Here is a 13,216-nt window from a genome sequence, read left to right as displayed (position 1 = left end):
TCTAAATTGAATTGGAATGATTAAATTAATTAGATAAGTTGTTTAACTATGTTAATGAACTATTAAGATTTACATAAAACATATGCAATCATATACCTCATCTTGTACATGATTATTTTGAATCAATGAAAATTTATTTTTGCAGAAGGTTGCAATGTATATGAATAAAGCTTGGATGTACAATAGATTAGACGATAGATTTATCTGAGCTGAATTTTATACTGGAGTTGAAGAGTTTGTGAACTTTGCTAAGAGTCATCCAGAATGCATGAATGGTGCAGAGTTACGTTGTCCGTGCAATCATTGCAAATGCCGAAATAAAGCTTTTCGTGATGAGGATACGTTGAAAGTGCATATCTGTAAAAATGGATTTGTTCCAAACCACTACAATTGGTACTGCAGAGAATCAATTCTTTAATTCTTGATTTTCTTGTTGTAGGGCTTCTATCGCAGAAGATGATCCGTTGGGACGACCGCTGGCTCTAGGGGCCATCACACGATCATATGATGCTCTCGCCTAGGACCCTAGACCGTAGAGGGTGGAGCTCTTCTTCCTCCCACCGACCACATCATAGTATATCTTATTTAACTGGTCGGTTGAGAGATCCTGCCTCTCCCCTCCCTGAACAGCAAGTGCAGACGCCTGTGCAACTCTAGCAGAAATTTTAGCTTATTTAAAAATAAATTAATATAAAAGTTAGGATTAGAAAAAATAATTACAATACTGAAATGTGAAATAAATATAAAAATTATTATTTTACATCTAATGCCTGCGAGCGAGGATCGATAAATGTGTCATCCTTAGATTTGTGTGTCTTCGTAAAAATCCCCCAACAAGTAAGAGGGCGTTGTAACTCGTGCTCTTGAAAATTTAAAAATATAATTAAATAAAAATCAAATCATTACTAATTAAATAATTCTAATACAAATATATTAATTATAAACTTACCAAGTCTAAGGTATGCTCAACAATGGAACGGGATCCAGCTGTATGCTTTGTGGATCCGGTGCTAGGGCCAGCCAGCTCGGTGTTTCTGTTGGATCGAGCTGTCGCTGAATTTTCCTGCCATCTTTCTGCTTGCCAGATAGCTTTCCATACAGGGGAATCACAAGGATGACACATTATACCTCCTTCGTGCATATGTTGATGATGCCACCTCATGTGGGAAGTTGTGGCGGCAAATGCATACAAGCATTGAAGTCTAGCAGTTAAGGGAAAATAATACATAACCTTCCATGCAATATTTCTCTTTTTCTTCCCTACAATGCGACTACAATGCTTGTAGCGAGGGTGACCATAAATTTTGCATTCAATCAGTTCACTATCTTCATTCCAATATATCATGCAATTGTTTACACAACAATCGATCTTCTCTACGGGCAACCCTAAACCCCTTATCAATTTCTTTGTACTGTAGAAACTATCAGTCATTTGGTGATCAGTAGGAAGCAACTCTGACATCAATTAACAAATGTCATCGTAACATCATTCTGAGAAATGATGTTCAGCTTTGATGTTCAATAATCTTGCAGTAGCTGATAGTTGGGAATGGCTAGATGGAATACCTTCCCACACTTCTCTTTCACTAACCTTTAACATGTCAAATAGTTGCTGAACTGCAGGTGTTGGTAGTTCATCTACATTAGATGGATCAACTACATTAATTGCGTCATAAATCATTGATTGCATCATATGATCATTAGATGTTGATTCCTCTAAAACAGTTGTGCCAAATGAAGAAGCAGCCAAAGTTCCGATTCCATGAAAAATATAAGGCTCCCTATATTGCAGGCATGCCCATGGTGCGCACATCCTATAGAGCGGCACGAGGGCAACCCCCGGTGCGTGGCATACCGTCCGACTTGGCCATTCGCGATGATATTTTTTTCCTCGAGTCATTTTGCTTGCGAACATGCCCATGGTGTGCACATCCTATAAGTGAAAGTTTGTGCCAAACTTTTAGGTTTTGGTCAAACTTATGAAATACTTTGATTCCTTATAAAATTTTATTTTTCCTTGATAAAGAATGTTGAAACAAACTTGCTTGCAAAATTTCATCATTTTTTAAATTTTATGGAATTAATAGGACATTTCTGAAGTTCATCTCAAAATGTTGAATTGAGCTGATACTTGGTACCAGTCGACTGTGACAGGTACCAATCGACTGGCACCAGTCGACTCTCGACTCGACTCGGCTCTCGCACTCCCACTTGACCAATCTTTCTATGAAATTTTTCTACACAGGACTTTCGACTGAGATTTTCTCAGTCGACTGGTGTGTCGACTGGGAGTCCCAGTTGACTGGTAGGCGACTTTCATATATATACCAACCACGCGTGAGTCAACTGTTAACTCTTTCCGCCGTTCCTGTCGCCCTCTCCTCCTCTCGAGCTCTCTGACCACCCCTTGTGTCCGCGAGCCCTTGTCCTCGCCTTCTTACCTCCTTCTCCACTTTCTCTTTGCAAGGCTAGGGTTAGAAAGTGTTCTTTGGGCTAGTTTCATGTCCTTCTTCTTCTCAACACCCATGGAGCGTCGGTAACAACCTCACACTCAGATTTTTTCATTTCCTTTCATTATCTTACAATTTTATGGCTAACTTTGTTTTTTTTACTTATTTTTTTTATTATTTGCATCACATGATTCTTGCATTTGTGTCATTGCATTTAGAGTTAGACAATAATGGGTTGCTCATCTTCGGCACGGGGAGGGCCCTTCCCGACAATCCTCTCCTCCTCCTTGTCCTGACCTAAGAGTGTCGCGATTTCGTTCTGCCGAGTTCCATTTCATGGATTGTCAGTATATCAATCGTGCATATTTTCAAGATAAGATTCCACACCTCATTGCCATTATCATGCATTATCAATTAGAGTCCTTAGTTAGTTGTATGCATTCGGTTAACTTTGAGTTGTGTAAAGAGTTTTACATTAACCTCCATCCCATCAGCGGGGATGAGAGGCGATTTGAATCTATAGTAGGAGGAGCCACTATTGAGTTCAACCCTGAGGTTCTTCGATCATTTCTGCGGTGTCAGATTTCGGAGAACCCGTTCACTTACTTTCCTCATGTTGTTGAGCCCATAACGAATTCGTTTTCACATATTACTATTGATCATACCATCGTCATTATTTTGGCGTTCCTAGACCTCTACTTCGTAACATATTTGAGGCCACTCAGATGTCTGCAGTCCATTACATCTGGTATAGGATTGTCCTTGACTGTATCCTTCCGATCATCACTAGAAGGCAATCCGTGATACCGCTTCTATATCTCATTATGATGTATGCCCTGAAGCAACGTCTAGACATTGATGTTGCTCTTCATATCTTTTCACCTATTGTGCATTTCTCGTGTCTAGTCTAGGGCAAGCTCTACATGTCATTTGGTCACATTCTCACATCCTTCTTTGCATCTAGAGGAGTCGACGTCTCTAGAGGTCTCATGCGTACTCTCTCTAAGGACTATGATCAGCTTGGCCCACGTCACTTGATGTTGGCCAAGATTGTGTGTCATGAGGGTGTCATGGTATGGACATGTGATGTTGCACGTGTCGCTTCTTCTATGTCCGAGGAGGAAGAGGCTGACAATACACCTGAGGCTGTTGTTGCTGCTGCTCCTGCGTCTGATACACCCTCTGTCAGTGCCATGGACGAGAGGATCACCCATCTCTAGGGGATGGTACACCAGGGGTTTTAGAATTTTGATCAACAGCTGCGGGGATATTACCAGGAGGATCAGGCCTATCACTAGGAGCTTCAGGCTTACCACCGCGATGTCCAGAGTTATCATCAGGAGGTCCAGGGCCTTTGTTAGGACTGGTCGGTAGCCGACCAGCGGCAGCAGAAGATGTATGATATGTTGCGGAGCTTGCACCTATCATACCAGGCTTCTCCTCCTCCCCTCCTGCCGATGACGAGTAGTCGCTATGTTTGAGTTAGGATGGTGTCGAGATTGTATTTTGACTTGATATGTTGTGTATCTCAAACATCGTAGCAGTATCTGTGATGGTTATGTTTAAAGGAATATGATTCATTTGTATCTACTGATGTTACTTTGTGTATGACTTTTTATTATTTCTATGTCATGCCATTTTTCTTTACCCTTTCTCTCTTGATATGTGTTTATATGATGCATTCATGTTAGTGTTCAACAAAGGAAGGTGTATGGATCTAGGGGGAGTTCCTTTCATTCAAGAAGACATTTTATTGGATTGGTGTATGTGCAAGCAGTATGCTTCTCATCCATTACTCATGACCCCGGATTTACCTTTTAGACATACTTCACAATCCTCTTAGAAAGTCTTAGTGGTGTTTACCTGTTGACGGTCTTGTCCATTAAGTGTGTTGATACAAATTTCTTGTGTCATTAAGAGTTTCACAGTTTTTCAAACTTTGTATCAAGATCTTGTTTTAATGGACCGAAATTTTTCGATGTATTTTTTCATCATTGTACCTAGTGTAAGTAATATCCGTATGAAGTTTCCTGATTTTTCGTTGTACGTAGAATTTCTTATGCTTTTTCTAAGCTCGATTCTGAAAACTTTAAATTTCAGAGGACAGTCAACTGGGCTTGATCCCAGTCGACTGATCAGTTGACTGAGTCAGATTTAGTCTATAAAATACCAGAACTAAGGGGGTAAATGGTAAAATAAAATTTATCCAAAAGCCAATTTAAGTTTAATTAAAAACCTAATTCAGTTATAATTCATTTAGGGTTATAGGATGGTTTAATGGGTTATTGAATGGCTAATGGGTTAAAGGGTCAAGGGTTGTTGGATTGGGTTAAAGGGTTAATGCTTGTTGGATCTTAACCCGTTAAGGAAAGCTTTAAGAACCCGTTAACCTATAAGCTACAGCAGCCACAACCCTTTCTCCCAATCGCGATCTTCCCTTCTCCTTGTCTCCTTCCCCGTGACGGCGCGCGCGACCACCTCTCCTCCGCAGTGATTGCCGTGATGGCGCGCGCGACCACCTCTCCTCCGCAGTGATTGCCGGCGTGTACCTACCCCTTCCCTGACTGCTTTCCGTTGGGTTCCCTCTTTCAAACCCTTGTTTCCACCTTCTGTCAACCACGGCCTGGTGCAGTCGCCGATCGCGAATCTCCTAGAGAGGTTGATCTCTGCTTCTGGCGATCTGTAGTGGGTGAAGGCGTTTTGTGTGCAATGGCGGCGATGGTCGTTGCGTCGAGTTTGCCTTCGTGTTCGTTCACCGGTTTGGATAAGATCAGAAGCGGAAATGATGGCTCCTTGAGTTTTACAGAGGGATTCTCTGATCAGGGGAGGGTTCCGACCATTAGGTTCCGAAGGCGAGAGAAACTTGATGCTTCGATCCGGTCTGGTCGGGCGGAGTTGAAGATTTCGTGTTGTTTTAAGAAAAGTCCAAATCAGAGGGTTGCCATCAGTCGGTTGATGCAGCATTAATACTCAAGAAAAAGTCTGAAGATGCCCTCCCCTATATAAATGGACGATGTATCTATCTTGTTGGAATGAATGGGATCTGGGAAGAGCATAGTAGAAAAGATCTTGTCTGAAGCACTAGGTTATTTTTGTTGACAGACCACAAATATTTGGTTGATTTTCTAGTGACAAATTGGTCTAGCAAGCAGTTGGCATATCTTCTGTTGCTAAGGTATTTGAACAGCATAGTGAAACTTTCTTCCGAGATAATGATGTTGGTGCAATAGTTACCCCAAGTGCATTGAGTTTCAATGTTTGGCTAAACTATGTTTGAAGTTAGGAAATTCTTGTTGATCTAACATGTGTGATGCAAGTTTGCAGGAAAGTCCAAGCGTAGTCTTGGCAAAGGAAAAGTCCAAGGGTGGTCTTGGCAAAGGAAAAGTCCAAGGGTGGTCTTGGCAAAGGAAAAGTCCAAGGGTGGTCTTGGCAAGGAGAAGTCCAAGGGTGGTCTTGGCAAAGGAGAAGTCCAAGGGTGGTCTTGGCAAGGAAAAGTACAAGGGTGGTCTTGACAAGGAAAAGTCCAAGGGTGGTCTTGGCAAGGAGAAGTCCAAGGGTGGTCTTGGCAAAGACTTGACATGACAAAGCTGATGGAAGCATCTCAGGCTAGTGCAGGGAGGCATGAGGCTGTGGGAGGTGTTTGAAGGCCGAGGTCTAGGTCAAGAGAAGCTGAAATGAGATTTTTCAGCTTCACCAGTCGACTGGCCCTGCCAGCAGTCGACTGCTCATAAATCAGACGCACACAGAAAGATCGAGCCAGAGGAAGACAGGAGTCGACTGGGCAGTCGACTGGTGTTATGGTGAGTCGACTGTTGCCAGTCGACTGGTCTTGGACAGTCGACTGCTATTTGAACGTTGCAGAAAATTGGCAAGCATTTAATGCGCTTTAATGCGAGATTTTGTTGCCGATTGAAGGCATCAGTCGACTGGCCCTGCCAGCAGTCGACTGATGTTGCAGAGATTATAAAAGAAGCCTGCACGAGAACAACTCAATCTTTTTGCCATTCTTTTATTCTTTTGTGCTTCTTCTGAGAACTTGTTTGTTCTCCATTCTCTGCTTTCTTCCTCTCCTCCTAGACAATATTTCATATCATATTTGAGGAGATCTAAAGAGTTGTAAAGGTTTCTCCGCCTTCGAGGTTTTCGAGAAGGAGAAGATTCATAGTGCATCGGGTGTGTGCGTGCGTGTGGATCCTTGGATTAGTCACCTCTGCGGAGGTGGAGACCATCTCTTTCTTTCTCTTTTATATTTTTGCTTCCGCTAATCTCTGTGCAGAGAAAGATCAAGAAAAATCGAGAAACGCTATTCACCCCCCCTCTAGCTATTCAACCGATCCTAACAAGTGGTATCAGAGCCCGGTTCCGTTTCGGAGGATCTAACCATCAACCGGAGCAACTAATGGCATTTCAAGAGGGTTACAGCACCGCACGACCACCATACTTCGATGGGAATGATTTCGCCTACTGGAAAGGTAGAATGGAATACTATTTAATGAATGATATTGAAAACTGGTTTAGTATTGTAGATGGGTTCGAGATACCCAAAGACATCGAAGGAAAAGTCATCCTTACAAAAGATTGGACAAAAGACATGTGCAGAAAAATTGATAGAACTAAATGAAGGATCTACTGAATCGAGACGAGCCAAGAAGGATCTTCTTGTGAGTCAACTACGAATCCTTCACGATGAGATCAAATGAAAATGTGAGTCAAATGCATGGGAGATTCAAGGAAATTGTAAATGGACTCCATGTAATCGGAGAAAAGATCGATCCGAGAGGTAGCGATCTACGTGGTCGACGCTGCGGGAGAGGGTGTCTTCCATGCCGATCCGGAGGCGCTTCTTGAAGCGCCAGAGTGACTCCGGGAGGATGAAGCGGTTGAGGGTGGCCTCGGTGGCGCGGTCAAAAGCGGTGGCGAAGGCGTTCTCCGGGAGGCCCTGGGAGAGCGTCTCTGGGTCTCTGCCGAAGGTGAGGCCGCAGATGTTGTCGAAGGTGAGGCGGAGGAGGAGATCCTGGAGGTCGACGGCGGCGGCGTCAGGGGCGGAGGCCGCTTCCCGGAGCATGGGGAGGAGGCGTTTGTAGATGGAACGGGAGACCCAGCGGGACATGGCGTGGCGAAGGGTGCGCGTGGTGAACTCCAGCGCCGCCGTCTTGCGCTGGAATCGCCACGTGTCGCCGTCGGAATTGAAGATGCCGTCGCCGAGGAGGTCGAGGAAGACGGCGTGGTAGGTGGGGCCCTTGGGGTAGTTATCGAAGCGCGTCTTGAGGACGTGCTCCAGGTTGCGGGGGTCGCACGTGACCGTCACCAGCCCCTGGCGCCGAGCCAGTCCCGGCACCGCGCAGATGCACGTCTGGTACGTGCCGCCGCAGGCGCGCAGGTTGTCGGCGATCCACTCGTGCATGCGCTCGGAGTGCTGGACGAGGCCTGGCAGGCTGCCCACCACCGGCCACACCCTCGGCCCGCTCAGCCGCGCCGTCAGCCTCGAAAACCAAACCACGTAGGCCGCAACGCACGCCGCCGCAACCACCACCATCATCACCACCTCCATCTCTTTCTCTCTGTTGCGAGTAATGGAGATGTGTGGTGGTAGCAGTAGCAGTAGCAGCAGTTGAAGTGAGTTAGCATGGGCGATTAGTGATATTTATAAAGGCGCCGGAGGTGGATTAGGAGTTAATTAATAAAGTGAGCTGGACAGAGCTAACATGGAGGAGAATCAATTAAAGTGGGGCCCGGCATGGCACGGTTGGCTCTGCTTAATTGAGACGGCCGCACAGCAGATGGGAACTGCGGATGGAGGCATTCACTACTGCCACCGCGCCACACTTCTCTTCCAACAATTTTTTTATGTTTGCATTGCCCTCTACGAAGAAGCCATGGGCCTAGGACACACACAGAAGGAATCACAGGAATCCATATGCCTTATCAATACCATCGATCGTACTTAATATGGATACGAACTTATATATTTTGTACTTGGACAAAAAAAATATATATATATATATATATATATAATTTTTCTATCCTGCGCTCCTTACCCCGCGCTCCTCGTCCGCGACAATCCGACTCCTCGCCGCTGCTGCTTCGCCGTCCGTCCACCGTCGGCCGCCGCGTCACACTCGATGAACGTGCAACTCGCTGGCGCACATCCCCGCACCGGATTCTGGTCAGAATCTGGCCGCGATTTGGCCAGAATCGGCTGCCAGTGCCGAGCGGCCGATTCCAGCCAAATCACGTCGGAATCCGGCCGGAGACCGACCGAGGAAGGACCGTCGGCCGCCGGCGGTCCTTCCTCGGTCGGTCTCCGGCCCCGAATTTGCTCGAATTCCGACGCGATTTGGTCGAAATCGGCCGCTCGACACTAGCAATCAATTTTTGGCCTGAATTTGATCGGAAACCGACCACAATTTGGCTGGAAATCGGCTGCCAGTGCCGAGTGGCCTATTCCGACCAAATCGCGTCGGAATCCGACCAGAATCCGGGGCCGGACTGTGCGTCGGCGAGCTGCGCGTCCATCAGGCGTGATGCGGCGGTCAACGGTGGCCGGACGGCGATGCGGCAGAATGGACCGCAGGATAGCAAAATTATATATATATATATAATTCAGATATATAACTCTTCGAATTTTACGAAGTAACTACAGATGGAAGCAGACAGAGCAGATTCATCTGTAAACACAACAAAGGAAGGCATTTGGATGCATATATATTCTTTTGGTGAACTTATATATAGCCTTTGGAATGTTGTTATCCGATCCAATTATGATGTATTGTGACAACAACGTATTCATCAATGGTTCAAGCTAAGTATTTATGTAAAAAGTGAAATTCATCATCCTAGTGGCCCCATACGGTCACCCATCACTATATGTGAAAAGGTAAATCGAAAAGCTGCAGTTGATTATGATGGTGAAGGACATTGTCTTGGCTTCAACGAGATTCAAACATTATCCACTTCTATAACTTTGCTCCGTCAAGCTAAGCATGCACTTTGACAACTTCACCTTATTAAAAAGTTTATCACTTATTAAGACAACATAATGGAGATATATAGTTTCGATTGGTGACAATTAATGTTGTAAATCCACTCACTAAAGTGTTGTCTAACAAAAATATAAATTTTGTGTTAAATTAATTAATATGTGATACATGAATGATTGATTCTAGTGAAAGTAGTAAATTATTTGTGATAGTACCTTAGAGACAATTGAATTGTAACAAGCTCTCATGGTAAAATGTATGTAATTGCATGTTATAAAATAAATTGTTTATTTATTCATTGATTTTGTAAGCTTATACAATTAATAAATTATAATAAAATATCACAATAGCACTTCCATAGACTTGAGGTTATTAGTCATCTTACAAGAAGACTAAATACTTAGATGTTGTTATTTGGTCCCTTTAAAAGAGTTTCATGTACGCTTATTGTTGAATATATTTCTAATCTTATAGGGATAAAGAAGTAATCAATGCCGGGCTTATCATTTATATATGATAAAAATGAGAATATAGAGCATACATAGTTGATTCTATAGGATTTAACATGGTGGTTAGAGAATAGTTAAAAATCTAAAATTCAAAAATAACTTCGAGTAAGTAAAGCTTAAATTACGGAGTTAGTTACGTAATGGAATAATGAAGATAAATGAGATAAACAAAAACAAACCCATTAATTCTAGCTCAAGTCTTTTTAACATAATATAGCTTAGGGACTAGTAATGTGAGTCACCCCTTAAAAAGCCATTATTTTCTCTTTGTAAGAGGCAAAGAAACTTTGTACAAAATATTTTACAAGGAAGATAAAATTAAAGCTTAAAAGTAAAACCTTAAGTTGAAAAAAAAAATAAAGATTATCAATAAAAAAAATGACCAAAGGAGTTGATATAGAATGACAACTCTTTTATCATTGGACAAACTCCTTTTACTTCTCTATTTATAGTGTTTGAAATGACCTTGGATAAACTTCAATCAATTATTTTATTTAATTTCAATCGACTTAAACTCTGGCAAGTCAATGGAAGCCTTGATAATGGGGTCCTTGAATTTTAATTGTTATCTTTAGTCAACTAAATACTTGTTTAGTCAACTCAAATCATTTATCGACTCAACACTTATCAAAAGATTTAATTGGATTAGATTGTAGATTTGTCTTTTGTTTATTGTGATTCAATTGATGAAAAGAATACTTTCAAAATTTATTTCAACAATCAACTCAGATAGATAAGATCCATTCAAACGGTTTAATTTTAAAATAGTGATTCATTCAACTACCTAATTTACTCAAATCAAATAAGGAGCAAGTTGTTTATATCAATCGACTCGATTCAACTGCCTTCGGCCGAATCAAGTTGAAATAGATAACTATTACTTACGAGCAGAATGTCTTCAGTGAACTTTCAATTTGCAAGCGCCTAAGCCAAAATTGATTATAATATTAAAATAATCTATTTTTTTGATCGAATAAATATCTAAGTAAAAGACTACTCTAAATCCAAGATTATAAGGAAGAATGCATATCTGTGGACCTAATTCTAGTTACTAAGAATCTCATTCAACTTGCAATATAATTATGAAATTAAGACAACATGACTATTTTTATATTTTTCCTAAAAAATTATGATTTTATTCAAAAATTAATTTTAAAAATATTTTTAATATATAATTCATATATATATATATATATATATATAACGGGCACACTAAATTCTCCAACTCACAGCAGATTTTGGAGGGCGAGGAGGTTAATTAAGAGAGAGCATTAATAGTGTCAGAGTCGGCTAGACAGCTAGAAGAAAAAAAAAGGGGTTCTTCGGACCATAATAATTAACACCACTAAGCGTAAGTATACGTACCCAACACAGCACACACCATCTTAAATTTGTCTCCCCACTCCAACCAATATATGCGCCGATTAATGACTCTCCAATCATTTATGCATTCATTATATTTGTTCATGTGAATACACCGTGAATGATTAAATCATCGATTCACAAATAATTGACGTATATGCTCTTTGAAGATAGTCACCGAAAGAGTTGCAAAGACCTAAAAAATACTAAAAAAAAGTTAGAATGACACCGGGTGGGATTCCAACAAGTCACTTAAATGCTCAAGTTAGGATTTTACGTGAGGAGAAAATTTAATGACTTGAAAAAATTAGGGTTGATGTGTGCATACATGCCCATAGGTATGGACAACCTTTTATAGAGTTCATCTATAAAATATTAGCATTTGTTTATGAAATATTTCGAGATACACATTCTAGTTTTTTAGAAATTAAAGATTTTGAAATATTCGTTTAAGAAATATTTTGAGATATTTTCCTTATTCTTTGGGTGAAACGGTCTTAGGATTTCCTAAGCATACAGATGAACCAACTTTATGACTTTATCCCACATGACACATGGGGTAATATATTTCCATCACATCATAAACATCCTCAATTAGTATAGTCGAAGAAGGCGTAGCCGACTAACTTAAATTGTGCTGAATTATTATCAGGATACCTTGCTGAGGTGTCGTCGCCCCGCCATATCACAAGCATCCTTAATTAGTCTAGTCGAAGGAGACGTAGTCCGACTGACTTAACTGTGTTGAGTTGTCATCGGGATACATTGATGAGGTGTCGTAAGGCAAAGTCGTGAGCTCGGAGCTCGATGTTCTACGTGACTTGGGGTTTGATGTTCCGGGTCTGTCATAAGGCAAAATCGCGAGCTTGGAGCTCGGTGTTCTAGGCTTGTCATAAGACAAAGTTGTAAGCTTGGGGCTCAGTGTTCGGAGCCTGTCGTAAGACAAACTGGTGATCTCGGGGCTCGATGTTCCGGTCCTGTTGTAAGATAAAGTGGCGAACTCGAGGCTCGATATTCTGGGCTTGTTATAAGGCAAAGTCGCGAGCTCGGGGCTCGGTATTTCGGATCTGTCGTAAGGCAAAGTCGCAAGCTCGGGGTTCGATATTCCGAGTCTGTCATAAGGCATAGTTGCTAGCTCGGGGCTCGGTGTTTCAAATCTGTCGTAAGGTAAAGTCGCGAGCTCGAGGCTCGATGTTTTGGGTTTGTCATAAGGCAAAGTCGAGAGCTCGGGGCTTGGTGCTCTAGGCCTGTCGTAAGGCAAAGTCGTGAGCTCAGGGCTCGATGCTCTGAGCTTGTCCTAAGACAAAGTCGCGTGCTTGGAGTTCGGTGCTCTGAGCCTATCGTAAGGCAAAGTCGAAAGCTCGGGGCTTGGTGCTCTAGGCCTGTCATAAGATAAAGTCGCAAGCTCGAGGCTTGGTGCTCTGGGCCTGCCCTAAGGTAAAGTCGTGAGTTTGGGGCTCGGTGCACCGAGCCTGTCGTAAGGCAAAGTCACGAGCTCGGGGCTTGGTGTTCCATATGCCTGAGAGTTTTGAAGCACTTCAATATTAACTTTATAAAGTAATACTATAAAGATTAATGACTCAATGAATGAATTAAGATAAATAGAGTTTAAGAAGATATCCTAATGATCCAGAGAGAGACGTATGCTCAATGTTGAGATTCTACTTCAATAATGGTAGAAATGACTCCTTGTCTGATAGTATTTGCTAGAGAGTATATATTTTGAGTTGACACCATCGTAGTTGCAGTGATAACCAAATCATTTTTTTTCTTATAGAAAATTACACTTCATTTAGATCTTATAGGAAGCATTCTCCAATATTCCTGCTTGAGATCACCTACGGATGAGTCACTGATTGAAGATGGTGAAGTCACACAAGACGTGGAGCTCCTGTTAGGCATCAAATATTATGTG

General features: G+C 42.2%; 1 protein-coding gene across 1 annotated transcript; it reads right to left on the bottom strand.

Moving 5' to 3' along the window:
* Nucleotides 1-7,176: 7,176 nt before the first annotated feature.
* Nucleotides 7,177-8,013, bottom strand: LOC141821694 (cytochrome P450 86A8-like). Its single transcript, XM_074709049.1, has one exon. The coding sequence runs from the start codon at nucleotides 7,999-8,001 to the stop codon at nucleotides 7,177-7,179; it is 825 nt and encodes a 274-aa protein (XP_074565150.1). The 5' UTR covers nucleotides 8,002-8,013.
* Between the last annotated feature and the right edge of the window lie 5,203 nt (nucleotides 8,014-13,216).

The sequence above is a fragment of the Curcuma longa genome, chromosome 2 (assembly GCF_044706935.1).
Source record: "Curcuma longa cultivar G26 ecotype Majalengka, Jawa Barat chromosome 2, ITB_CL_G26_1.1, whole genome shotgun sequence".
Classification (NCBI taxonomy): Eukaryota; Viridiplantae; Streptophyta; class Magnoliopsida; order Zingiberales; family Zingiberaceae; genus Curcuma; species Curcuma longa.
This window is presented reverse-complemented; position numbering and strand designations above follow the sequence as displayed.

What these genes read in the sequence shown, in the direction of transcription:
- LOC141821694 (XM_074709049.1), bottom strand. Translation starts at nt 8,001, where the DNA reads ATGGAGGTGGTGATGATGGTGGTGGTTGCGGCGGCGTGCGTTGCGGCC.